Source organism: Rana temporaria, chromosome 11 (assembly GCF_905171775.1).
Source record: "Rana temporaria chromosome 11, aRanTem1.1, whole genome shotgun sequence".
NCBI classification, from domain to species: domain Eukaryota; kingdom Metazoa; phylum Chordata; class Amphibia; order Anura; family Ranidae; genus Rana; species Rana temporaria.
The window spans coordinates 142532036-142559777 of record NC_053499.1 but is presented as its reverse complement, the minus strand read 5'-3'; the positions used below and the strand labels follow the sequence as shown (position 1 = coordinate 142559777).

General features: G+C 50.9%; 2 protein-coding genes and 1 non-coding gene across 8 annotated transcripts in view; 2 read left to right on the top strand and 1 right to left on the bottom strand.

Moving 5' to 3' along the window:
• The first annotated feature begins 670 nt into the window (after window positions 1–670).
• Window positions 671–9490, top strand: SETD6 (SET domain containing 6, protein lysine methyltransferase). Of its 2 annotated transcripts, none has more exons than XM_040329269.1 (9): window positions 671–780; window positions 1109–1270; window positions 1347–1491; window positions 3326–3467; window positions 3554–3748; window positions 5680–5803; window positions 5887–6067; window positions 8131–8273; window positions 9101–9490. In XM_040329269.1, the coding sequence occupies exons 1-9, from the start codon at window positions 745–747 to the stop codon at window positions 9416–9418; spliced, it is 1446 nt and encodes a 481-aa protein (XP_040185203.1). In that variant the 5' UTR covers window positions 671–744; the 3' UTR covers window positions 9419–9490. The 2 variants fall into 2 exon arrangements, with proteins under 2 accessions (XP_040185203.1, XP_040185204.1); XM_040329270.1 differs by lacking the exon at window positions 671–780 and adding an exon at window positions 800–847.
• Window positions 9491–12261: 2771 nt separating this feature from the next.
• The window catches only part of USB1 (U6 snRNA biogenesis phosphodiesterase 1), a 92345-nt gene continuing 76864 nt past the window's right edge, over window positions 12262–27742 (bottom strand). For 3 of the 5 annotated variants that reach the window (XM_040329265.1, XM_040329264.1, XM_040329268.1), the window contains 6 exons: window positions 25205–25353; window positions 21353–21536; window positions 21094–21147; window positions 18818–18923; window positions 16949–17032; window positions 12262–12509 (listed from right to left, as the gene is read on the bottom strand). In XM_040329265.1, the coding sequence (XP_040185199.1) occupies window positions 12405–12509; window positions 16949–17032; window positions 18818–18923; window positions 21094–21147; window positions 21353–21536; window positions 25205–25353 (682 nt within the window). In that variant the 3' untranslated portion in view covers window positions 12262–12404. Of the gene's footprint in view, window positions 12510–16942; window positions 17033–18817; window positions 18924–21093; window positions 21148–21352; window positions 21537–25204; window positions 25354–27742 lie in introns of those variants that run through there. The other 2 variants (XM_040329266.1, XM_040329267.1) reach the window with 2 other exon arrangements.
• TRNAG-GCC lies at window positions 16064–16134 on the top strand. The gene has a single exon. It is a non-coding gene; the product is annotated as a tRNA-Gly (tRNA).

Genomic DNA, 27742 nt, shown 5'->3' with positions numbered 1-27742 from the left:
TGAGGTCGGGGTTGAGGAAACCTAGGTTAGATGAGGTCAGGAAGAGGGGTTGTAGGTTAGATGGGGGGTTCTATTATAGAACAGGTCCGAGGGGAGGGGGTTCCTGGTCAGGGGGAGGGGTTCTAGGTTAGATGAGGGGAGGGGGTTGTAGCAAGGTTAAATGGGGGGTTCCTGGTTAGATGAGGTCATGTCAGAGGGGTTCTAGGTTAGATTAGGTCAAGGCCAGAGGGGTTCTAGGTTAGATGAGTTCATGGGAGGAGTTCTAAATTGGATTAGGACGCGGGAAGCATACAATCACGTGTTGGGGGGTCTCTGCAGTAAAATGCAGTGTGCAGGTGAACTATCCGCAGTTCCTGGAGACTTGCCAGCAGAGCTTACACTCAGTAGGGGGCAGGGTGGGAGAGAAGCCCGGGGATTGGATGTACACATCTCTTTTGGTAACCAGGATGGGGATGGTCCCGCCTCCCGTACTCAGAAGAATATTATCTATAGTACAGATGATATGGATGGAGATGATCGGGATCGGTATGACAGAAGAATTCAGATTTCCCACTTTACAATGGAGTGGGCGCGGCTTGCTGCTGGAATCGCGTTCGGGGGCGGAGCATGGAGGGTCCAATGAATCGAAGCTCGCTCGGTGGGTGTGTCTTTCTCACATTTTTATGTTACGTCACTTCAAGCCCTCCAATGAGGAGAACAGCCCTCGGCGGGCGGGGCGTAACACGGAAGTGATCCCGGAGGCACATGTTGAAGATGAGTCCGGAGGGGAAGAGGCGGAAGGTGCGGGATATTATTATTATTATAGCTCAGGGACATGGCCGGGGCGGATGAAGGGACAATCAGAAGGGTGTGTAAGGAGGGCGGGGCGGTGGAGTGACAGTCAGAAGGGTGTGTAAAGAGGGTGGAGCTACATTTAATGTTTGTCAATATTATTTCTGGGCTCCAGGAGGAAAACCAAAACAGTCAGAAGGGCGGGGCGATGAAGCGTGTGTAAGGAGGGCGGGGCGATGAAGCGTGTGTAAGGAGGGCGGGGCGGTGGAGGGACAGTCAGAAGGGTGTGTAAGGAGGGCGGAGCTACATTTAATTTTTGTCAATATTTTTTTCTCAGCTCCAGGAAGAAAACCAAGAACCGGTCTCCGCTCACAATGATCCAGTCTCCACCCACAATGATCCAGTCTCCACCCACCATGGTCCTGTCTCCGCCCACAAGGAACTGCTCTCTTCCTTCCTGGCTTGGTGTGGAGAATCTGGAATCCACCTGAACCCGAAGGTAAGTCTCTGTGTGCTGATGAGCTCCCTCTGCCGGATGAGCTTCCCCTCTAATCGGTGTCCCTGTGTCCCCCCAGGTGTCCATCGGCATGGAGGGGACAGTGGCGCAGTACGGGATGCTGGCCCGCCAGGATATTCCAGCTGGAGAAGTTGTGTTTACCATCCCCCGCTCTGCTCTGTTGTCGCAACACACAACTCGGATCCGGGAAATGCTGGAGGAAGGTGAGAGGAGCGGAGTTCCCCTTTAAAGGGAAGCCCAACCCCTGCCCAGCATTGGCTCAGGGATGAGCGCTTCTATTGGAGGTTTCTGTGTGTGCTATGATAGATCCGCCTACCACATGAACCCGCCCCTGCGGGATGAAGACATGCCCTCTTAACCACTTGAGAGCCGCGCTACACAACTGCCGGGTGGACGTCCTTTTATGTGCATTCCCCGCGCGCGCCGAAACACTGTGCCCGTCGATGAAATGCCGATGCGCGTGCCTGGTGGCCGCGATGTCCGTCGGGTACCCGCGATCGGCGGTGACCGCAGGGACGTGGAACTCTGTGTGTAATGATGGGGTGTAAATACAGAGCTCCCCGTCCTGTATGGGAGAGAGGAGACTGATGCTGTGTCCCTTGTACATAGGGACACAGATCGGTCACCTCCCCCAGTCTGTCCCCTCCCCCCACAGTTAGAACACACCCAGGGAATACATTTAACCCCTTCCTCACCCCCTAGTGTTAACCCCTTCCCTGCCAGTCACATTTATACAGTAATCAGTGCAGTTTTATAGCACTGGTCGCTGTAAAAATGTGAATGGTCCCAAAATTGTGTCAAAAGTGTCCGATACGTCAGCTGCAGTATCGCAGGCCTAACAGAACAGATCGCCGCCATTACTAGTAAAAAATAAATCATAAATCTATCCCCTATTTTGTAGGCGCTATAACTTTTGCGCAAACCAATTAATATACGCTTATTGCGATTTTTTTTTTTTTTTTTTAACAAAAATATGTAGAAGAATACGTATCGGCCTAAACCGAGGAAAACATTAAAAAAAATAAAAAATTGGGATATTATTATAACAAAAAGTAAAAAATATTGGGCCAGATTCAGGTAGGAGATACGGCGGCGTATCTCCAGATACACCGTCGGATCTCTGAGTCTGAGGCGTCGTATCTTGGCGCCTGATTTAAAGAATCAGATACGCCAGAATTTGTCTAAGATACGACCAGCGTAAGTCTCCTACGCCGTCGTATCTTAACTGCATAGTTACGCTGGCCGCTAGGGGCATGTACGCTGATTTACGCCTAGAATATGTAAATCAGCTAGATACGCCTATTCACGAACGTACGCCCGGCCGTCGCAGTACAGATACGCCGTTTACGTTAGGCTTTTTCCGGCGTAAAGTTACCCCTGCTATATGAGGCGCAGCCAATGTTAAGTATGGATGTCGGGCCAGCGTCGAATTTTCCGTCGTTTGCGTAAGTCGTTCGCGAATAGGGCTGTGCGTCATTTACGTTCACGTCGAAAGCATTGGCTTTTTGCGGGTTAATTTGGAGCATGCGCACTGGGATACTTTCACGGACGGCGCATGAGCCGTTCGTAAAAAGCGTCATTTACGTAGGGTCACAATAAATTAACATAAAACACGCCCACATGTTCCAAATTTGAATTAGGCGGGCTTACGCCAGCCGATTTACGCTACTTTGCTTTGTAAATACTGCACTTGCCTGTCAAAGTTGCGGAGGCGTAGCGTAAATAGGATAAGTTACGCCCGCACACAAATACGCGTTCCCTACCTGAATCTACCCCATTGTGTTTTTTTTTTCAAAATTTTCTGTCTTTTTTTGTTTATAGCGCAAAAAATAAAATTCGCAGAGGTGATCAAATACCACCAAAAGAAAGCTCTATTTGTGGGAAAAAAATGATAAAAATATAATTTGGGTACAGCGTCGTATGACCGCGCAATTGTCATTCAAAATGAGTCAGCGCTGAAAATCGGTCTGGGCACGAAGGGGGTGTAAGCGCCCAGTAATGAAGTGGTTAATATGCGTCTTGCGTTTCCTCCCACAGAACAGCAGAGTCTGGACAGCACATCCGGCTGGGTTCCCCTCATCCTCTCCCTCATGTATGAAGCCACAGACGCCGGCTCACCATGGGCGCCATACTTTGGGCTGTGGCCCCGGCTGGTTCCTCCTGACCTCCCCATGTTTTGGTGAGAACTGTGGGTGGGCGGGGACATGGACATCACATGACCTCACTGGGCAAAGTTCTATGTCTGACGCGCATTTCCTTTGGTAGGTCGGAGAAGGAGCGGGCGGAGCTTCTGGAGGGCACCGGGGTGCCGGACGCAGTCAGTAAAGATCTAGATAATATTGAGCAGGAATATAAGACAATCGTCCTTCCCTTCATCCTGAGACATCCAGAGAAGTTCGATCCCCAGACTCACACACTGGACCTCTACATGAGGCTGGTGGCCTTTGTCATGGCCTACAGGTGAGTGTTCCTTGTCAGTGCTGCTCATCTTCTGCAACCTCTTTACAGCCACTCCCTGACTACATACACTGTATTATCAAAAGTATTGGGGCACCTTTACACGCACATGAACTTTAATGGCACCCCAGTCTTAGGCCTAGATTCACGTACCCCGGCGTAAGTGTGGGCGGGCGTAGCGTATTTACGCTACGCCGCCACAACTTATTCACAAAGCACTTGCGTCCTAAGTTACGGCGGCGTAGCGTAAATGTGCCGGCGTAAGCGCGCCTAATTCAAATTGGGAAGAGGTGGGCGTGTTTTATGCAAATAAAGCATGACCCCACGTAAATGATGTTTTGAACGTACGGCGCATGCGCCGTCCGTGGACGTATCCCAGTGCGCATGCGTCGGATAGAATGCCTAAGATACGTCGAACACTGCCTACGACGTGAACGTAACTTACGCACAGCCCTATTTGCGTACGACTTACGCAAACGACGTAAAAAGATACACTTGTTCCGAGGTCCATACTTTGCATGGGCTACGCCACCTAGAGACCTGCTTTATCTTTACGCCGGCGTATGTCTTACATAACGGCTTTGCTAACACTGAATCTGCCTTTCAGCCAATCAGGTTGCCGGGTCTGTTGATTGGCTGAAACGTCCGGTGCTGTGATTGGATGCCTGAGAGAGGACGGAAGAAGACATGCAGGACGTGTAGGAGACCACCGCTGACCCGCTGCGAGACAGGAAAGTGGCAGGCAGCATCTGATAGGGCACACAGCGGCAATTGATGGGCACACTGGCAGCATCTGATGGGGCACAGTAGCGGCAATTGATGGGCACACTGGCAGCATCTGATGGGGCACAGTAGCGACAATTGATGGGCACACTGGCAGCATCTGATGGGGCACAGTAGCGGCAATTGATGGGCACACTGGCGGCATCTGATGGGGCACACTGGCAGCATCTGATGGGGCACAGTAGCGGCAATTGATGGGCACACTGGCGGCATCTGATGGGGCACAGTAGTGGCAATTGATGGGCACACTGGCAGCATCTGATGGGGCACAGTAGCGGCAATTGATGGGCACACTGGCAGCATCTGATGGGGCACAGTAGCGGCAATTGATGGGCACACTGGCGGCATCTGATGGGGCACAGTAGTGGCAATTGATGGGCACACTGGCAGCATCTGATGGGTCACAGTAGCGGAAATTTGGGGGGGGGCTGTTTTGCAGGGAGGGGGCCCCATACAACATTTTTCTATGGGGCCCTGTGATTTCTAGTTACGCCCCTGCTCGGTAGCTATGGACGCCGAGTGTATGACACGGAAGCGTGCCGGCAAGGTAACCCCCTCGGGAGAGCGCTTCTCAGAGGGGGTTATCTATTGTGGGGAGGAGCTGCCGTGGGACCCCAGAACAGGAGGATCGGGGCCACTCTGTGCTGAACGAACTTCACAGTGGAGGTAAGTATGACATGTTTGTTATTTAAAAAATAAAATAAAATACCTGAACCTTTACAACCACTTGGACAGCCCGACCCCCACTTTGTTCCCCCAGCTGTGCTTTGAATAGGCCCTGCCTCTGCTTTGTGCCCCCAAATGTGACATGAATTGGCCCTGCCCCCGCTCTGTGCCTTAACTGTGCTGTGAATAGGCCCCACCCCTGCTCTGTGTCCTGACTGTGCCATAAATATGCCCCGCCCCCAGCTGTGACTGCTAAATACTGGTACTGGTGGTACTCTAGGAACTGATAAAGAGACATCCCATGTGCAGTGTGATATGAAGGGCTGTGTATATTGCATGCCATTGTTATAGAATAGTTTCTGGTATACCACTAGTACCAGTATATAGCAATCACCAAGAGACACCCTGGTATAGTCCTATATGAAGGACCATGTATGTATGACATTGAGGAAGGTCCCTCTTAGAACTTGTCCTGTGTTTTCCAGTTTCCAGGAGCCGATGGAGGATGAAGATGATTGTGAGAAGGAGGTCCCTCCTCCAATGATGGTTCCCGTGGCGGACTTGCTGAATCACGTTGCGCGGCACAATACGCACTTGGAGTTCGCGCCGGTGAGTCTCTTGGATTAGTTTCATGTATTTTCCAGGCTGTGTTTGGTATGAAGGGGTCATTTATTGTGTTTGGTAACTTCCAGGACTGTCTGCGAATGGTGACCACGCAGTCGGTTCCAGCGGGCCATGAGCTGTTTAATACTTACGGCCAGATGGGGAACTGGCAGCTTCTACACATGTATGGCTTCTCTGAGCCACATCCAGACAATATCAATGACACCGCCGACATCCAGATGACAGTTCTGCGGGAAGCTGCGCTGCAAGGTGAGCGATGACCAGTGCCAGCCATGCTGTGCCTTATCCTAATGTGTTTCCCCGAAAATAAGCCCGCGTCTTATATTAATTTTGGCAACAAAAGACACAGTAGGGCTTATTTTCGGGGGAAGGTCCTATCATGTAATGTGCCGTCTTCTCTCTCCCTGCCTGACAGGAATCCCCAGTGTGTATCGAGTTAAAATGCTTGTAAAATCCTACAATCCACTCTATTACAGTATTATATAGTGTACAATGTGTGTGTTTCTGTAATATAATTGTGCCAAAAACCTTCGTTATAGCGCCACTGTGTGCTTTTGTGACCCGCCGGAGCTCTCTTCCCTGCATTCATATTACAGAAACACACACATTGTACATTATATAATACTATAATAGAGTGGATTATAGGATTTTGCAAGCATTTTAAACTAGGGCTTATTTTCGGGGTAGGGCTTATATTGCAGCCCTCCTGGAAAATAACGCTAGGTCTTATTTTCAGGGAAACACGGTATGTAGGTCCTCTTTTCAGTGGGTGGTGTTAGCAGGTGACATGCTGAGATGGGTCCATGTAGTTAATCTTGCGTACAGCCCTCCTTTCAGCATTTGGCATTAGCAGGAGACATGCTGAGATGGGTCCCTGTGGTCTATCCCATGTACTGTCCTCCTTTCAGCATTTGGCATTAGCAGGAGACAATCTGAGATGGGTCACTGTGGTCTATCCCATGTACTGTCCTCCTTTCAGTTGGTGTTGTTTGCAAGAGACATGCTGAGATAGGTCCCTCTGGTTTATCCTTTATACCAGTGATGGTGAACCTTGGCACCCAGATGTTTTGGATCCACATTATTAAGTCCTCCCTTCAGTGAGTTGTGTTTGCAGGAGACATGCTGAGATGGGCCCATGTAGGTTATCTTACGTACAGTCCTTCTTTCAGCATATGCCATTAGCAGTAGATATGCCGAGATGGGCCCCCGTGGTCTATCTCATGTACTGTCCTCCTTTCAGGGGCTGGTGTTAGCAGGAGATATGCTGAGATGGGTGCCTGTGGTCTATCCTATATACAGTGTTCCTTTCAGGGGCTGGTGTTAGCAGAAGACGTGCTGAGATGGGTCCCTGTGGTCTATCTTATGTACAGTCCTCCTTTCAGGGGCTGGTGTTAGCAGGAGATTTGCTGAGATGGGTCCCTGTGGTCTATCCCATGTACTGTCCTTCTTTCAGCATATGCCATTAGCAGTAGATATGCAGAGATGGGTCCTCGTGGTCTATCCCATGTACTGTCCTCCTTTCAGGGGCTGGTGTTAGCAGGAGATATGCTGAGATGGATACATGTGGTCTATCCTATATACAGTGTTCCTTTCAGGGGCTGGTGTTAGCAGAAGACGTGCTGAGATGGGTCCCTGTGATCTATCCCATATACAGTGTTCCTTTCAGGGGCTCGTGTTTGCAGGAGACATGCTGAGATGGGTCCCTGTGGTCTATCCTATGCACAGTCCTCCTTTCAGGGGCTGGTGTTGGCAGAAGACGTGTTGAAATGGGTCCCTGTGGTCTATCCTATATACAGTGTTCCTTTCAGTGGGTGGTGTTGGCAGAAGACATGCTGAGATGGGTCCCTGTGGTCTATCCTATGCACAGTCCTCCTTTCAGTGGCTGGTGTTGGCAGAAGACGTGCTGAGATGGGTCCCTGTGGTCTATCCTATATACAGTCCTCCTTTCAGGGGCTGGTGTTAGCAGGAGATATGTCCCTGTGGTCTATCCTATGCACAGTCCTCCTTTCAGGGGCTGATGTAAGCAGAAGATGTGCTGAGATGGGTCCCTGTGGTCTATCCTATGCACAGTCCTCCTTTCAGGGGCTGATGTTAGCAGAAGATGTGCTGAGATGGGTCCCTGTGGTCTATCCTATATACAGTCCTCCTTTCAGTGGGTGGTGTTAGCAGAAGACGTGCTGAGATGGGTCCCTGTGGTCTATCATATATACAGTGTTCCTTTCAGGGGCTGGTGTTTGCAGGAGACATGCTGAGATGGTTGCCTTCGGTTTATCCCACAAGCCTCGGATTTTATCATCGGGTTGTATTTGTAGGTGCAGAGTCAGAGGAGCAGAAGGAAAAGCTGCAAGAGAGGTGGTCCTTCTTGTGCCATATGGAGATGGTGGGGGAAGAAGGAGCATTTGTCTTCGGCTGTGAGGAGGTGCTGACAGATGAAGAGCTGAGGACCTCTCTGAAGGTAATTGCTGATGTTCTATGAATCTCCCAACTCGGTTATCTCATTGTGCGGTACTTTGTGCGCTGTGTCCCCAACTGGAAGGGAAGGAAGGGGTATTCTTAGCAACCTGTTCACACTTATCAGCAGAAAAATGAGAGGTGGCATCTAATTGGCTAAAAGTTTCACAGGGCCCCTCCTATATATTGGTACATAGGTGAGCTGGAATTTAGGGGGGGGGGGGTGAACTTTACCCTTAAAGTGGATGTAAACCCGCTCTCATCCTTTCTAATCTACTGCCATAGTGCTGATCTATAAGGATATAGATGCCTCCTGCATGTATCCTCACCTGTCAAATGTCTCCCCTCTGTCTGTTCTAAGAACTGAAAAACTGCAGATTCTGTGGGTGGATCTGTTGTCTGGAGCTCGGTGGGTGGAGTCATGATGTCAGTAGACTCCCCGCCCACCTCTACACTCCCCTTGTCAACATGCATTTTGTCTTGTGTATTCCTTACACTAAATTCTGCTATGATCAGTAACATCCAGAAAAGTAACCACATGACTTCAGAAAAAGGAGTGGGGGTGGGAATTAAAAAATAATGCCCGTCTCCAGGCTAGTGCATGAGATATGTAAGTAACCTGTCGCTCACAGCAAGGGGGCGGAACGGACAAAAGTTTTCACCTGTTTGTCCGTTTTATTTCACTGAAAAGAGGATTGCTCAGAGCTGGATTAACTCTTTGTGGCAAGACTGGGCACAGATGATAGGAAATCGTTTACTCTACATTGTGACAGAAAAGAAAAAAAAAATTCCGGGTTTACATCCATTTTAAAGGTACACTTTGTCTTCCAGTTGCTCTGCATGTCTGCCGAGGAGTTTGCTGAATACAAGGAAAATGATGGCTGGGAAGAGGACGAGGATAATGATGAGGAGGAAGAGACTCTAACCTATCAGAAATTGGCATGTATGCCATTGTCCTGGCGCAAACTTCTCCATGCCAGTGCAGAGCTGACCATGAAGAGCTACACCACCAATCTGCGCAGCGACCAATGTATCCTAGACGATCCCGCCGAGTACGCCAAGCTGAGCAGCAGACAGAAGTATTCTCTCCAAGTGCGCTATGGACAGAAACAAATATTACAGAGGCTGATGGAACTGACTGCTTGCTGAGCCACCAGTGCATACTGAGTCCTAGTACTATATGTGACGCCACACAATGATAATGAAAAATGTTCATCGGAATGTTGTCGGTTTCTGGAATCCAGATCAGTGTGTGCTATTAATGGCCCTGGCGGGTGGGGTAACCCTATATTAATGGCGGGTGGGGTAACCCTATATTAATGGCGGGTGGGGTAACCCTATATTAATGGCGGGTGGGGTGCCTCTATATTAATGGCCATGGCAGGTGGGGTAACCCTATATTATTGGCCATGGCGGGTGGGGTAACCCTATATTAATGGCGGGTGGGGTAACCCTATATTAATGGCGGGTGGGGGTAACCCTATATTATTGGCCATGGCGGGTGGGGTAACCCTATATTAATGGCGGGAGGGGTAACCCTATATTAATGGCCCTGGCGGGTGGGGTGCCTCTATATTAATGACCATGGCGGGAGGGGTAACCCTATATTAACGGCCATGGCGGGTGGGGTAACCCTATATTAATGGCCATGGCGGGTGGGGTAACTCATATTGGCACTTTCGCTGCCAGGTCCGTATGTCGTACCGACTTGACAGCGGGGGGGGGGGGGGGGGGTTTTCACACGCAATACGGCGGCTGCAGCCATGGGGATTGTGTGTAAAGCTGACAGGCAGATGCATTCAGATGGCTGTGCTGATACCCGATTGCCTGCACACACCCCCAGTACCAACGCCATGTATTCTAGGCTGTACTAACCCAACTGCAAGCTTAGACCGACATATCGGGTGCCGTTGAGGTGGAGGGAAAAGATCGGATACACGCTCGCTCTCCTCCCCTTGCTGTGACCCGGAAAGCGACGTGTGACGTCCCTTCTGGGCCACCCTTTCACTTTCCCCGGCTACCATAGGCCAAGGGCATTGCTGCAATACATTCAGTGGAGCCATGAAGAGTCTTTTTAGACCCTGCAAGTCTCGTTAAAGAGAACTTGTCACCTAAAAATCATGACATAGGGGACTTTTTGTCCCCTATGTGATGAAAAAAAAAAAACATTTGTTTTTGCAAAAAAATAAAGTTGCACCCAAGCACATAAACCCCCCCCCCCCAAAAAAAAATTGAGGCCCTCCCACATATGTACGAATGTAAACGCACACGTCAGGGGCACCTACTCGTGAAAACGTTGTTTGCGATACACGTTACATTTTGCCGCACACACTGGAGTGAGAGCAATAATTCTAACACAAGACCTCCTCTGTAACACTAAACCGATGACCTCTCTATATATATATTTAGTGTGTTTTTTACTGAAATTTTGCGGTAATATCAAGTGACATAAAAAAATGAAACTACCACTATTTTATTCTCTAGGATGTCTGCTTTTAGAAAATCGGGGGCTTTATGTAACGTGTGCAAAAACAGCTCTAGTAGCAAAAGGGTTAATGGCTGTGGGGGTGGGTGGCGTAGCTCCATATTGATGGCCATGGTGGGTGAGGTGGGGTAACTCCATATTGATGGCCATGGTGGTGGGGAGTAGGTAACTCCATATTAATGGCCATGGTGGGTGAGATAGGGTAATGCCACATTGATGGCCATGGTGGGTGGGGCAGGGTAATGCCACATTAATGGCCGTAGTGGGTGAGATGGGGTAACGCCACATTAATGGCTATGGTGGGTGAGATGGAGTAATGCCACATTGATGGCCATGGTGGCTGAGGTATGGTAACTCCATATTAATGGACATGGTGGTGGGAGTAGGGTTACCTCCACATTGATGGTGGTGGGGAGTTGGGTAACTTCACATTGATGGCCATGGTGGGTGAGGTGGGGTAACTCCATATTGATGGCCATGGTGGTGGGGACTAGGTAACTCCATATTAATGGCCATGGTGGGTGAGATAGGGTAAAGCCACATTGATGGCCATGGTGGATGGGGAGTAGGTAACTCCACATTTAAGGCCATGGTGGGTGGGGCAGGGTAACGCCACATTAATGGCCATGGTGGGTGAGATGGAGTAATGCCACATTGATGGCTGAGGTAGGGCAACTCCATATTAATGGTGATGGGAGTAGGGTTACCTCCACATTGATGGTGGTGGGGAGTTGGGTAACTTCACATTGATGGCCATGGTGGCTGAGGTAGGGTAACTCCATATTAATGGCCATGGTGGTGGGAGTAGGGTTACCTCCACATTGATGGTGGTGGGGAGTTGGGTAACCTCACATTGATGGCCATGGTGGGTGGGTGGGGTAACTCCAAATTGGTGGCAATGGCTTCAGAATGGGAAGTGTAGATGCGATGGTCAGAGGTTTATGGCCATAACGTTTGTGTGATCTGTGGTCAGTGATTGTAACTAGTGGTTAGTCTCGCATTACTAAGCAATTTAGAACAGCAGGTAAAACCCAGGGAGCAGAAGACACTGTGCCATCTTGTGGCTCTTAAAGTCTGTAATCTCAGGATATAGACTCGCCTGTCCTGGGATAAGCTGCTTGGGGCTGATCACTCAAATCTGGACTTTGCTCTATGCGTACCTCTGATGTACCCCCAACCATACTGTGTGTCTCCAGTGTACCCCCAACTGTACCATGTTCCTCCACAGTACTTTCAGCAGTATTGTGTCCCTCTGGTGCACCCACAACTGTACACTATGGGGCTGATCCCTCAGATGTGCATACCTCTGATGTACCCCCCAGTCATAACGTTTGCCTCCGGTGAAACCCCAGCCATATTGTGCACCTCAAATGTACCCCTAGCTGTACCGTGTACCTATGATGCATTGTGAGCCTCCCAACCTTACCGTGTGCACCCAGCCGCGTCATATGTTTTGGATGAGATTTTACTTGACATTCTCTTTAGATCATTCAAGGAGCAGAAAGCAGTCTGTTCATATTGTTTTATTCTAAAATATGTCACCTTGTAGAAAATATCAGTACATAATATCACCAGTTACATGTAGAAATACTCCGTTATCAGTGCAGGCTGTGTAACAGTATCCGCAGAATTATCACATCCTGTGACCAGTCAGCGCAGTGGGATGGAGAAGACCTTGTTCCCAGCTTTGCAACAAATTTCATCTGCGTAAAATCGAGTCAGGATCTCCGAATCTTCAAAATCATCCACCATGCTCTGAAAACAAAAGGAGACACATAAGTGATGAGCCCCACACAAGGGGAGCGCCGTGACCCTCCTAGCACAGATAGGGAAGATACATTGGGGTGGTGGCCTGCTGTCACAGTCCATATCTGACCCCTTCTCTCCATGCCATGTACCACGTTACCCTCTTCTGCCCAAAAAAACTCAGATCACCCTAAATATTCCAGATTGGAGATGGGTACCAGGATTTGTTTACAGGCAGCTTCTGCCTGATTGGCCAGTAAGCCGCCATCACCTGGTCTGGAAATTGCTATCTGTTATGAGCGCTACCGCAAATGCTGCTCTGTGCTGTATGTGTTAATAGTAGGAAGCAGAGTACAGCGCCCCCCCGAGGATGTGGCAGGTGACCAGAACAGGTGAGTGCTGCACTTGGGCAACGGGAAGTGCATTAACCACTTCAATACTGGGCACTTTCACCCCCTTCATGCCCAGGCTAATCTTCACCACAGTCACATTTTGAATGACAATTGCACAGTCATGCAACACTGTACCCAGATACATTTTTTATCATTGCTTTAAAACAAAATAGATCTTCCTTTTGGTGGGATTTAATCACCATTTGGTTTTTGAATTTTTTGCTAAATGAAATAAAAAACGAAAAACCATAATTTTGAAAAAAAAAAATTAAATGCATTTCCTTCATTTCTGTTGTAAAATTTAGCAAATAAATCTTTTGTCATTTAGGCCAAACTGTATTCCACAAACTATGGTATATATACAGTGGGTACGGAAAGTATTCAGACCCCCTTAAATTTTTCACTCTTTGTTATATTGCAGCCATTTGCTAAAATCATTTACCGTATATGCTCGAGTATAAGCCAACCCAAATAATAGCCTAGGCACCTAATTTTACCACAAAAAACTGGGAAAACTTATTGACTGGAGTATAAGCCTAGGGCAGTGATGGTGAACCTTGGCACCTCAGATGTTTTGGAACTACATTTCCCATGATGCTCAACTACACTGCAGAGTGCATGAGCATCATGGGAAATGTAGTTCCAAAACATCTGGGGTGCCAAGGTTCACCATCACTGGCCTAGGGTGTCCATCTGCATGCCTCACTGTGTCCATGTCCATGCCTCACTGTGCCCATGTCCATGCCTCACTGTGCCCATGACTATACTGACTTTTAACATGGGAGTCTATGGAAGGGGTGCCTGGCTTTGAAAAATCGGTGCTCCCCAGCTGTAGGTCCCCCAGACAACAAACTTTGCACACTTAAATGGGGCTATATGTGTGCCAAGTTCCGCACCCAGGCGCCGTAGAGGTGGGGGCGCCGAAGCTCCAAAGTGCTCCCCTCCCTCCTCCTTGTCTGTGTCCAGAGGCAGAGCACATGTAGCGGGTGCTGCGGTTCCCCACCCCCGCTTGCTCTCCGCTGGCAACTGACAAGAGTGCATACCTCCCTCTGTCCCTGGAATTCGGGCTGGGTACCACAGCGGCGCCTAGTACTGGAACATGTTCCGGTACTAGGCTCCACTAATTAATTCAGTCCGGTGTGCATGGAGCAGTCTCCTGTCTGCCCCGCCCCCCTCTGCGTGCATTACCATAAATGCTCTCCGAGTGCCACCCTCCAAGTAACCAAAGATGCCACGTATGCCCCACCCCCTGTAATGTGCTTCTGCTCCCAGCGTGCCCGAGCTACATGGATCTATTGGACAAGTACTGATCTATGGGGACACCTGCTGTGGGGGGACTCTGATCTCTGAGTTTGAGTCGTAGCCATAGAAACATTTGTAAAGGGGAGGCGTTAGTAAGATGACCATGCCCATGTGACCCTAGGATCGGCCCTGGCCACAGTGATCTTTGGGTTCTTCTTTACCTCTCTCACCAAGGCTCTTCTCCCCCGATAGCTCAGTTTGGCCGGACGGCTAGCTCTAGGAAGGGTTCTGGTCGTCCCAAACGTCTTATGGAGGCCACTGTGCTCTTAGGAACCTTAAGTGCGGCAGAATTTTTTTTGTAACCTTGGCCAGATCTGTGCCTTGCCACAATTCTGTCTCTGAGCTCTTCAGGAAGTTCCTTTGACCTCATGATTCTCATTTGCTCTGACGTGCACTGTGAGCTGTAAGGTCTTATATCCACTTAAGGACCGGACCAATATGCAGCTAAATGACCCAAGGGGTTTTTACAATTCAGGACTGCGTCGCTTTAACAGACAATTGCGCGGTCGTGCGACATGGCTCCCAAACAAAATTGGCGTCCTTTTTTCCCCACACATAGAGCTTTCTTTTGGTGGCATTTGATCACCTCTGCGGTTTTTATTTTTTGCGCTATAAACAAAAATAGAGCGACAATTTTGAAAAAAATGCAATATTTGTTACTTTTTGCTATAATAAATACCCCCAAAAACATATCTAAAAAAAAATGTTTCCTCAGTTTAGGCCGATACGTATTCGTTTACCTATTTTTGGTAAAAAAAAAAAAAAAAATCGCAATAAGCGTTTATCGATTGGTTTGCGCAAAATGTATAGCGTTTACAAAATAGGGGATAGTTTTATTGCATTTTTATTCATTATTTTTTTTTTACTACCAATGGCGGCGATCAGCGATTTTTTTTTTCATGACTGCGACATTATGGCGGACACTTCGGACAATTTTGACACATTTTTGGGACCACTGTCATTTTCACAGCAAAAAATGCATTTAAATTGCATTCTTTATTGTGAAAATGACAGTTGCAGTTTGGGAGTTAACCACAGGGGGCGCTGTAGGAGTTAGTGTTTACTTTGTGTGTGTTTACAACTGTAGGGGGGTGTGGCTGTAGGACTGACGTCATCGATCGAGTCTCCCTTATATAAGGGATCACTCGATCGATATGCCGCCACAGTGAAGCACGGGGAAGCCGTGTTTACATACGGCTCTCCCCGTTCTTCAGTTCCGGGGAGCGATCGCGACGGAGCGGCTATAAACGAATAGCCGCGCCGTCGTCCCGGATCGCTCCCCGAAGGGATCCGACCGCCGCATGTAGCGGGGGGGGGGGTCCCGATCGGACCCCCGACCAGGCAGGGACGTACAGGTACGTTGATGTGCCTGTCCGTGCCATTCTGCCGACGTATATGTACATGAGGAGGTCGGGAAGTGGATATAGACGGGTGTGTGGCTTTCCTAATCAAGTCCAATCAGTAGAATCAAACAGAGCTGGACTCAAATGAAGGTGCAGAACCATCTCAAGGATGATCAGAAGAAATGGACAAATATACGAGTGTCACAGCAGGGGGTCTGAATACTTAGGACCGTGTGATATTTCAGTTTTTTTTCTTTTTTTAATAAATCTGCAATAAAATAGTTTTATATATATATTTGCTTTGGCTGGAAATCTAACCTGGGCCTCCTGTGTGGCAGATGAGAATTCTACTACTGAACCGCCAATGCTTCACACAGCATACATCTGGATGTACTCAGACTCTGAGCTCACAAGCAGCTGGACTAAAGGAGACTGTCCTGGAAAAGAAGTAACTCAATGTAACTCTGCTGATGTGGCACATCTCTGTCAGGACTTGTTGGTAGAGGCCAGACACCTTACTATTGAAGCATTGGTGGTTCAGTGGCAGAATTCTCGCCTGCCACGCGGGAGGCCCGGGTTCGATTCCCGGCCAATGCAAGATATTTTATTGCCCTTCATTTTTTTCATATCTATTTGCTATTTAACCACTAAAGACCCGGACCATTTTGGTGGTTAAAGACCGGGCCACTTTTTGCAATTCGGCACTGCGTCACTTTAACCGACAATTGCGCGGTCGTGCGATGTGGCTCCCAAACAAAATTGACGTCCTTTTTTCCCCACAAATAGAGCTTTCTTTTGGTGGTATTTGATCACCTCTGCGGTTTTTATTTTTTGCGCTATAAACAAAAAAAGAGCGACAATAATAAATATCCCCAAAAAATATAAAAAAAAACATTTTTCCACAGTTTAGTCCGATACGTATTCTTCTACATATTTTCGGTAAAAAAAAAAAAAAGCAATTAATTGGTTTGCGCAAAAGTTATAGCTTCTACAAAATAGGGGGGCTGTTTTATGGCATTTTTATTAATAATTTTTATTTACTAGTTATGGCGGCGATCAGCGATTTTTATCGTGACTGCGACATTATGGCGGACACATCAGACACTTTTGACACCATTTTGCGACTATTGTCATTTTTACAGCGATCAGTGCTATAATAATGCACTGTAAAAATTACACTGGTAGTGAAGGGGTTAACCACTAGGTGGCACTGCAGGGGTTAAGTGTTCCCCAAGAAGTGGTTCTTACTGTTTGGGGGGGTGGCTACATGTGACATGTCACTGATGACCGTACCCGATCACAGGGAACGGTCATCAGTGACAGTGTCACAAGGCAGAATAGGGGCGTGCAGGGGTGGAGTAACAACTGGGGATAATGGGGACAGTCACATGGGGTATTGCACCCATCTTACCTGCAGATGATTCCGCACTGCTCCCTGCAGGAGATCCACCATATCACCCACACACCAGGCCAGACTGACATGGAAAGAGGGATTCTGGGAAAAGAGAAGATGAATGCTGGGTAATATACGGACAAAAACGTAACAACCAATCAATTTGCAGGTCTTACAATGAGACTGCCAAATGACATGGGCCCTCATTTTTCATTGGGGTCCGCCTCTTCTCCCCAACAAGGCACTTTTGCAGCGGAAGGGGTGTATCTACACAATTTTGGCTGCAGCGTATTTCCACACACAGGTGTAGTATTTATCATTAGTTGTCAGTTCACACAAATTCGGGATCAGAAGTCTGATGACCTCACAGATAGGAACACCACCCCTCATAGGGACACAGAGAGAGCTGCGAGGGGCTCCTGACCAATGGACACTCTTAATTGGGACCTGCAGGAGGCTCCTGAGGCACTGGCTGCTCTTCATTGGGACACGTGGATACTTGTGGGAGACCTCCAGGGAACAGGCCACTCTTCACTGGGACACATAAGAACCTGCAGGGAGCGCCACACTTCATTGAGACACACAGGAACCTGTGGTGGGGCTCTTGAGGAAAGGGGCACTATTCATTGGAACACACAAGGACTGGCAGGGGACTCCTAAGGAATAGGCCACTCTTTCTTGGGACACAAAGGTACTTGTGATGGGGCTCCATAGTTGACTGTGACACCCAGGGACCAGTGGAGGGCTTCCAATGCACGGACCACTCCTTATAGGGACACATGGAGATCCATGAGGGGCTCCACTCTTCATTGAGATACACAGAGACCTGGAGGGGACTCCCATGGCAAGGGACAATCTACAGCGCGATACACGGGTACTTGGTGGGGTTCCAATCTTCATTGCGACACACAGAGACCTGTGGGGGTTTTTAAGAAAAAGAACACTTCATTGGGACATAAAGGAACCTGCGGGGGTTCCCAAGGAATGGACCAAAGGGACCTGCGGAGGGCTCTCAAGGACAGGGACACTTTATCTGGATACACAGGTACTTGTGGAAGGTTCCGTACAGCCCTGGGGCGCACAGGTGCCTGTCTGGGTCTCCCAAAGAAAGGGGCGCAAAGTGACCTGCAGGGTACACCCAGGGAATTGGCCACCCCTCACATGAGGACTTGCAGGGATCTCCCCAGAAAAAGGCCACTTTTCACACAAAAGGGACCTGCAGGTGACTACTAAGGAAAGGGAAAATCTTCACAAGGACCTGTGGGGGGCTCCTGGGCCGATGGCCATTCTTCAGCAGGACACATGAAGATCTGTGGGGGACCTGGGGCTCCTGGGGAATTGGACACTCCTCATCGGGACACACAGTGACCTGCGGGGGGCTCCACTCTTCATTGGGACACATAGATACCCGCAGGGGCTCCTGGACACTCCCCATTGGGACACACAGTGACCTGCGGGGGGCTCCACTCTTCATTGGGACACACAGATACCCGCAGGGGCTCCTGGGGACCTGGACACTCCTCATCGGGACACACAGTGACCTGTGGGGGGCTCCACTCTTCATTGGGACACACAGATACACGCAGGGGCTCCTGGGGACCTGGACACTCCCCATTGGGACACACAGTGACCTGCGGGGGGCTCCACTCTTCATTGGGACACACAGATACCCGCAGGGGCTCCTGGGGATCTGGACACTCCCCATTGGGACACACAGTGACCTGCGGGGGGCTTCACTCTTCATTGGGACACACAGAGAAATAAGCATCAAAACTGTGAGTGTTCTTTATTGGCCAGATGTACTACAGCCAAAAGTCTACATGGACAGGTGTGATAATGACAGTACACAGAGTGCCGCGGCAGGCCCTGGTGCACCTCCACACTCACCTGGTAGAAGGTCTCCAGCCTGAACTCCTGCAGCGATTGGTCCACTTCTGACACCATGTCCAGGAGCTGCTGCTGCCCCGCTGTCACCTCCAGGCCCAGGAAAGTTCTGTCAAAGAGATTACAATTAACCCCTTTTTTGCTGACTCCCATCAGACCCTTCATAGTGTCTTGATGCCAGAGGCACATCCTGGACCCCTCCAAATCATGTGATTACTGTGATGTCACAGTGATCATATGATTGGGAGCTTCTCCTACCAGCTCCTGTGTAACTGGGAGCTGTTGGTCACAATGTTGGGGTCACTGACGGAGCTCACTTCTGACACAAAACTGTGACTTCGCACAGAATAGGGTCACCGCCACTGTGCCACATATATATATACACAGTATGCCTGATAAATATCCCACTTAGAAAGGTTTGTTATGTCTGTTCAGTAGGTGAAAAAATTAAATACTGATCTTGCCAAAAATCCTGTAAGATGATATATTTCTACTCTTATCAGTTACATTGTTCTAAGATATCTTTGAGGACTACAGGACCTCCCCACCGTTATATTAGGATGATGACGGGGGAGGTTTACCTATAGTCCTGTGACAACATGGCATATATAAAATACAGTGAGCGCCTCACACAGAGTACACCTATCACCAGAGCCTTGGGGTGGTGAGCTGAACATTACCATCGCATACAGTGTGTCTTAGGTATGTAGAATGCAGGTAACGCACTTTCCTCAGATAGGTAGGACACGCACTCTCCTCAGGTAGGTGGGATGCACGACATGCGCTTGTCAGGTAGGTAGGACATGGAACACAAGCTGTTCTTAGGTAGGTAGGATACGGAACACATGCTCTCCTCAGGTAAGTAGGACACAGGACATACGTTCTCCTTAGATAGGTACAATGCAGGACACGCACCCTCCTCAGGTAGGTGGGATGCAGGACATGCTCTCCTCAGGTAGGTAGGACACAGGACATACGTTCTCCTCAGATAGGTACAATGCAGGACATGCACCCTCCTCAGGTAGGTGGGATGCAGGACATGCTCTCCTCAGGTAGGTAGGACACAGGACATACGTTCTCCTCAGATAGGTACAATGCAGGACATGCACCCTCCTCAGGTAGGTGGGATGCAGGACATGCTCTCCTCAGGTAGGTAGGACACAGGACATACGTTCTCCTCAGATAGGTACAATGCAGGACACGCACTCTCCTCAGGAAGGTGGGATGCAGGACATGCTCTCCTCAGGTAGGTAGGACACAGGACATACGTTCTCCTCAGATAGGTACAATGCAGGACACGCACTCTCCTCAGATAGGTACAATGCAGGACACGCACTCTCCTCAGGAAGGCAAGACGCAGGACACAAGCTTTCCTTAGGTAGGTAGAATGCAGGGAATGCTCTCTCCTCAGGTAAGATGCAGAATACGCACTCTTCTCAGGTAGACAGGACAAGCTCTCCTTAGGTAGGTAGGACACAGGATATATTCTCTCCTCAGGTAAATACAATGCAGGTTACACTCCCCTCAGGAAGGCAGGACGCGTGCCCTCCTCAGGTAGGTAGAATTCAGGGCATGTGCTCTCCTCAGATAAGATGCGAAACACGTACTCTTCTCAGGTTGGTAGGACATGTGCTCTCCTCAGGTAGGTACAATGCAGGACGCACTCTCCTCAGGAAGGCAAGAAGCAGGACACAAGCTCTCCTCAGGTAGGTAGAATGCAGGACACACTCCTCAGGTAAGATGCAGAACATGCGCTCTTCTCAGGTAGACAGGACACGCTCTCCTTAGGTAGGTAGGTCACTGGACATATGCTCCCCTTAGGTAGGTACAATGCAGGAAGCACTCTCCTCAGGTAAGATGCAGAACATGCACTCTTCTCAGATAGACAGGATGCAGGACATGTTCTTCTCAGGTAGGTAGGACACAAGCTCTCCTCAGGTAAGATGCAAAACAAGTACTCTTCTCAGGTAGGTAGGACATGTGCTCTCTTCAGGTAGGTAAGACCCAGCACACAAGCTCTCCTTAGGTAGGTAGGACATGGAACACAAATTCTCCTCAAGTAGGTAGGATGCAGGAAACACTTTCCCCAGGTAAGTAAAACGTGGGAGATACGTTCTTCTCAGGTAGGTAGGACACAGAAGGCGCACTCTCGTCAGGTAGGTAGGATGCGGGACATGTGCTCTCCTTGTGTAGGCAGAATGCAGGATGATAGGTAGGGTAGTACGCATAATAAGGCTACTCTGGAGATGGGGGTGATAAATTACACACAGCACCCTCACCTGGTCTTTTCCTGATTGGCGTAAACCTTCAAGCGATGGGCGACACACAGGAACCTAAAAAAGATCAGCCAATCAATGAGAAGAACATTGGAGAGAGGACAGAGATAACATGAACACAATGCGCCCAATGTGAGCCCCTCCGGGCCCCGAGGCCCTTCACATTGCCGGGCTCACCTACTGCACAGGTGCTGAAGATGAAGCCCCCCCGGAGAGGAAATCCCACCCACACAACCATCACTGGTTGGAGGTTTCCACTCACCGATTCACAGAGCTCAGCCTCTCCCGCAGTGATTGGACAAAGGGCTCGATCCAGTGATGACGTAGGATAACTGTCTGTGATTGGCTGATATGAAATTCCTCCATCTTGGTGAGGCGGAGTCCATTCCTCCTAGCCACGTCCAGCAGATCATCGAGCAGCTCAGAGAACTCTTCCTTGGGACGGACTGAGAGAGGAAGGAGGAGGATTAGGATGGCTCCGGATACTGCCCGCCATGGCTAGTGTTATGCCCCCTACATTCACATGACACACAGCACAGCTATGCCCCCTACAGTCACATGACACACAGCGCAGCTATGCCCCCTACAGTCACATGACACACAGCGCAGCTATGCCCCCTACAGTCACATGACACACAGTGCAACCATTCCCCCTACAGTCACATGACACACAGCGCAGCTATGCCCCCTACATTCACATGACACACAGCGCAGCTATGCCCCCTACAGTCACATGACACACAGCGCGGCTATGCCCCCTACATTCACATGACACACAGCGCAGCTATTCCCCCTACAGTCACATGACACACAGCGCAGCTATGCCCCCTACAGTCACATGACACACAGCGCAGCTATGCCCCCCTACAGTCACATGACACACAGCGCAGCTATGCCCCCTACAGTCACATGACACACAGCGCAGCCATTTCCCTACAGTCACATGACACACAGCGCAGCTATTCCCCCTACAGTCACATGACACACAGCGCAGCTATGCCCCCCTACAGTCACATGACACACAGCGCAGCTATGCCCCCCTACAGTCACATGACACACAGCGCAGCTATGCCCCCCTACAGTCACATGACACACAGCGCAGCTATGCCCCCTACAGTCACATGACACACAGCGCAGCCATTTCCCCTACAGTCACATGACACACAGCGCAGCTATGCCCCCTACAGTCACATGACACACAGCGCAGCTATGCCCCCGACAGTAACATGACACACAGCACAGCTATGCCCCCTACAGTCACATGACACACAGCGCAGCCATTTCCCCTACAGTCACATGACACACAGCGCAGCCATTTCCCCTACAGTCACATGACACACAGCGCAGCTATGCCCCCTACATTCACATGACACACAGCGCAGCTATGCCCCCTACATTCACATGACACACAGCGCAGCTATGCCCCCTACATTCACATGACACACAGCGCAGCTATGCCCCCTACAGTCACATGACACACAGCGCAGCTATGCCCCCCTACAGTCACATGACACACAGCGCAGCTATGCCCCCTACAGTCACATGACACACAGCGCAGCTATGCCCCCCTACAGTCACATGACACACAGCGCAGCTATGCCCCCTACATTCACATGACACACAGCGCAGCTATGCCCCCGACAGTCACATGACACACAGCGCAGCTATGCCCCCGACAGTCACATGACACACAGCGCAGCTATGCCCCCTACAGTCACATGACACACAGCGCAGCTATGCCCCCTACAGTCACATGACACACAGCGCAGCTATGCCCCCGACAGTCACATGACACACAGTGCAGCTATGCCCCCTACAGTCACATGACATAACGCGGCTATGCCCCCTACAGTCACATGACACACAGCGCAGCCATTCCCCCTACAGTCACATGACACACAGCGCAGCTATGCCCCCCCTACAGTCACATGACACACAGCGCAGCTATGCCCCCCTACAGTCACATGACACACAGCGCAGCTCTGCCCCCTACAGTCACATGACACACAGCGCAGCTATGCCCCCTACAGTCACATGACACACAGCACAGCTATGCCCCCCTACAGTCACATGACACACAGCGCAGCTATGCCCCCTACAGTCACATGACACACAGCGCAGCTATGCCCCCTACAGTCACATGACACAGCACAGCTATGCCCCCTACAGTCACATGACACACAGCGCAGCTATGCCCCCTACAGTCACATGACACACAGTGCAGCTATGCCCCCTACAGTCACATGACACAGCGCAGCTATGCCCCCTACAGTCACATGACACACAGCGCAGCTATGCCCCCTACAGTCACATGACACACAGCGCAGCCATTTCCCCTACAGTCACATGACACACAGCGCAGCTATTCCCCCTACAGTCACATGACACACAGCGCAGCTATGCCCCCCTACAGTCACATGACACACAGCGCAGCTATGCCCCCCTACAGTCACATGACACACAGCGCAGCTATGCCCCCCTACAGTCACATGACACACAGCGCAGCTATGCCCCCTACAGTCACATGACACACAGCGCAGCCATTTCCCCTACAGTCACATGACACACAGCGCAGCTATGCCCCCTACAGTCACATGACACACAGCGCAGCTATGCCCCCTACAGTCACATGACACACAGCGCAGCTATGCCCCCTACAGTCACATGACACACAGCGCAGCCATTTCCCCTACAGTCACATGACACACAGCGCAGCCATTTCCCCTACAGTCACATGACACACAGCGCAGCTATGCCCCCTACATTCACATGACACACAGCGCAGCTATGGCCCCTACATTCACATGACACACAGCGCAGCTATGCCCCCTACATTCACATGACACACAGCGCAGCTATGCCCCCTACAGTCACATGACACACAGCGCAGCTATGCCCCCCTACAGTCACATGACACACAGCGCAGCTATGCCCCCTACATTCACATGACACACAGCGCAGCTATGCCCCCGACAGTCACATGACACACAGCGCAGCTATGCCCCCTACAGTCACATGACACACAGCGCAGCTATGCCCCCTACAGTCACATGACACACAGCGCAGCTATGCCCCCGACAGTCACATGACACACAGTGCAGCTATGCCCCCTACAGTCACATGACATAACGCGGCTATGCCCCCTACAGTCACATGACACACAGCGCAGCCATTCCCCCTACAGTCACATGACACACAGCGCAGCTATGCCCCCCCTACAGTCACATGACACACAGCACAGCTATGCCCCCTACAGTCACATGACACACAGCGCAGCTATGCCCCCTACAGTCACATGACACACAGCGCAGCTATGCCCCCTACAGTCACATGACACAGCGCAGCCATGCCCCCTACAGTCACATGACACACAGCGCAGCTATTCCCCCGACAGTCACATGACACACAGCGCAGCTATGCCCCCCTACAGTCACATGACACACAGCGCAGCTATTCCCCCTACAGTCACATGACACAGCGCAGCTATGCCTCCTACAGTCACATGACACACAGCGCAGCTATGCCCCCTACAGTCACATGACACACAGCGCAGCTATGCCCCTTACAGTCACATGACACACAGCGCAGCTATGCCCCTTACAGTCACATGACACACAGCGCAGCTATTCCCCCGACAGTCACATGACACACAGTGCAGCTATGCCCCCTACAGTCACATGACACACAGCGCAGCTATGCCCCCTACAGTCACACGACACACAGCACAACCGTGCTCCCTACAGTCTATGATGCATAGTGCGGCTCACCCCCTAAAGTCACATGACAAACAGCATAGCCACGTCTCCCTACAGTCGCATGACAAAGCACAAATCATGCTCCATACAGTCAAATGACACACATCGTGGCCACGCCCCCCTTACATGTGAAAGGGGAAATTCAGTATGCTTGGGTTGTCACTGGAACAGGAAATGGGGTGAAATCTGCCAATGGGGAAACTTGTGGTAACAGCTGATTTCCCTTCACTTCCTGTTGTGTCCCAGGGACAGGAAGTGAACAGAAATCTCTCAAATTGGACACGACAGAGGTGCTGACACTTCTCCGTATGCAGTGTATGGTTACCACGGTGACAGAATGGCACACCATGGGTACTCACCCGGCACATAGACATAGGTGGCCCAGTGTCCTCGCTCATGGCCAAAGCTTCGCATGCGTCCGCCATGTCTGGTGGGGTCATCCGTATACAGAGTGCTGTCCGAGAACATGTTCAGGACGCTCTCCGGGACTGGGAGGGGGCAGGGCTGCCTGGAGAGAGAAGATTAACATGACTCATATGTGCAGCTTTGCCTTAAAATTAACCCAAGCCCCAAGAGGAACACCACCTTCCCTCCCCCCAACCCCCAACACAGCACCAATCAACCCCCAACAGGAACACCACCTCCCCTCCCCCCAACAGGGACACCCCCCTCCCCCCAACACAGCACCAATCAACCCCCAACAGGAACACCACCCCCCTCCCCCAACACAGCACCAATCAACCCCCAACAGGAACACCACCCCCCTCCCCCCAACAGGGACACCCCCCTCCCCCCAACACAGCACCAATCAACCCCCAACAGGAACACCACCTCCCCTTAACAGGGACACCCCCTCCCCCCAACACAGCACCAATCAACCCCCAACAGGAACACCACCTCCCCTCCCCCAACAGGGACACCCCCTCCCCCCCAACACAGCACCAATCAACCCCCAACAGGAACACCACCTCCCCTTAACAGGGACACCCCCTCCCCCCAACACAGCACCAATCAACCCCCAACAGGAACACCACCTCCCCTTAACAGGGACACCCCCTCCCCCCAACACAGCACCAATCAACCCCCAACAGGAACACCACCTCCCCTCCCCCAACAGGGACACCCCCCTCCCCCCAACACAGCACCAATCAACCCCCAACAGGAACACCACCTCCCCTCCCCCAACAGGGACACCCCCTCCCCCCAACACAGTACCAATCAACCCCCAACAGGAACACCACCTCCCCTCCCCCAACAGGGACACCCCCTCCCCCCAACACAGCACCAATCAACCCCCAACAGGAACACCACCTCCCCTTCCCCCAACAGGGACACCCCCTCCCCCCAACACAGCACCAATCAACCCCCAACAGGAACACCACCTCCCCTCCCCCCAACAGGGACACCCCCTCCCCCCAACACAGTACCAATCAACCCCCAACAGGAACACCACCTCCCCTCCCCCCAACAGGGACACCCCCTCCCCCCAACACAGCACCAATCAACCCCCAAGAGGAACACCACCTCCCCTCCCCCAACACAGCACCAATCAACCCCCAACAGGAACACCACCTCCCCCCAACAGGGACACACCCTCCCCCCAACACAGTACCAATAAACCCCCAACAGGAACACCACCTCCCCTCCCCCCAACAGGGACACCCCCCCTCCCCCCAACACAGCACCAATCAACCCCCAACAGGAACACCACCTCCCCTCCCCCAACACAGCACCAATCAACCCCCAACAGGAACACCACCTCCCCCCAACAGGGACACACCCTCCCCCCAACACAGTACCAATAAACCCCCAACAGGAACACCACCTCCCCTCCCCCCAACAGGGACACCCCCCTCCCCCCAACACAGCACCAATCAACCCCCAACAGGAACACCACCTCCCCCCAACAGGGACACACCCTCCCCCCAACACAGTACCAATAAACCCCCAACAGGAACACCACCCCCTCCCCCCAACAGGGACACCCCCTTCCCCCAACACAGCACCAATCAACCCCCAACAGGAACACCACCTCCCCTCCCCCCAACAGGTACACCCCCTCCCCCCAACACAGCACCAATCAACCCCCCAACAGGGACACCCCCAACATAGCGCCAGTCAACCCCAAAGAGTGACACCCCTTCCCCTCACCCAACCATCTCCTTCCCCTCCCCCAAAAGATTGCCAACCACACATACCCCAGTAACAGGACCCTGGGTGGAGCGGTGTGTTATGACTGTTGTCACCGCACAGTGCTTCGTCCTCATTGGTCTGCAAAGATGCTGCTTGGGGGAGGACCTGTCCATACACCAACAGACATCCATGGAAAAGACCATATGACCCTCCCCCGAGGAGAACGTGGGACCTCCTTCTCAGGACTTCATTCCCCCACCCACTAGATTCTCATCTCTTACAGAAGTATTAAAGTCCACCAAAAACATTATAAAAATGTCCCCCAAGGTTTATGCCATATTGTAGTATTGTGTACCGTATTTTAGGACATTATGGCAGATTTATCAAAATCTGAATCGATTTGACCTCGCAACTTGATTCAAATCGATTTTTTTCCCCAGCCCTAATGTGACTGCGATAATGTGCCGGCCAATTTGACACTAACTGCCACTGCCACATTATCCGTATTGTAATTAATAGTAATTAGAGAGATCGTTCCATCTGTACAGAGCCCTGGGCTGTGATTGGACACAGCCGACCAGCAGGCCCCCGGCCATGAATCATTGGCTGGGACTTGCGAATAGACGTCCGCTGTGTACAATCACAGTGGGTGTCAGAGGAGGGCACGCATTCGCGCACCCAAAACCGGAAACAGGCAGCGACCTACGGGTATGTCACTTTGCCTGCACTGGCCGCCAGTCCACAGTACATGGCAGGTGGGCAGG

Bases quoted from the DNA above. Each gene is read 5' to 3' on its own strand.
- SETD6 (XM_040329269.1), top strand. From the start codon at position 745: ATGTTGAAGATGAGTCCGGAGGGGAAGAGGCGGAAG. The intron at 1,492-3,325 runs GTGAGAGGAGCG...TTCCTCCCACAG, and splicing joins CCGGGAAATGCTGGAGGAAG to AACAGCAGAGTCTGGACAGC. The intron at 3,749-5,679 runs GTGAGTGTTCCT...TGTGTTTTCCAG, and splicing joins GCCTTTGTCATGGCCTACAG to TTTCCAGGAGCCGATGGAGG.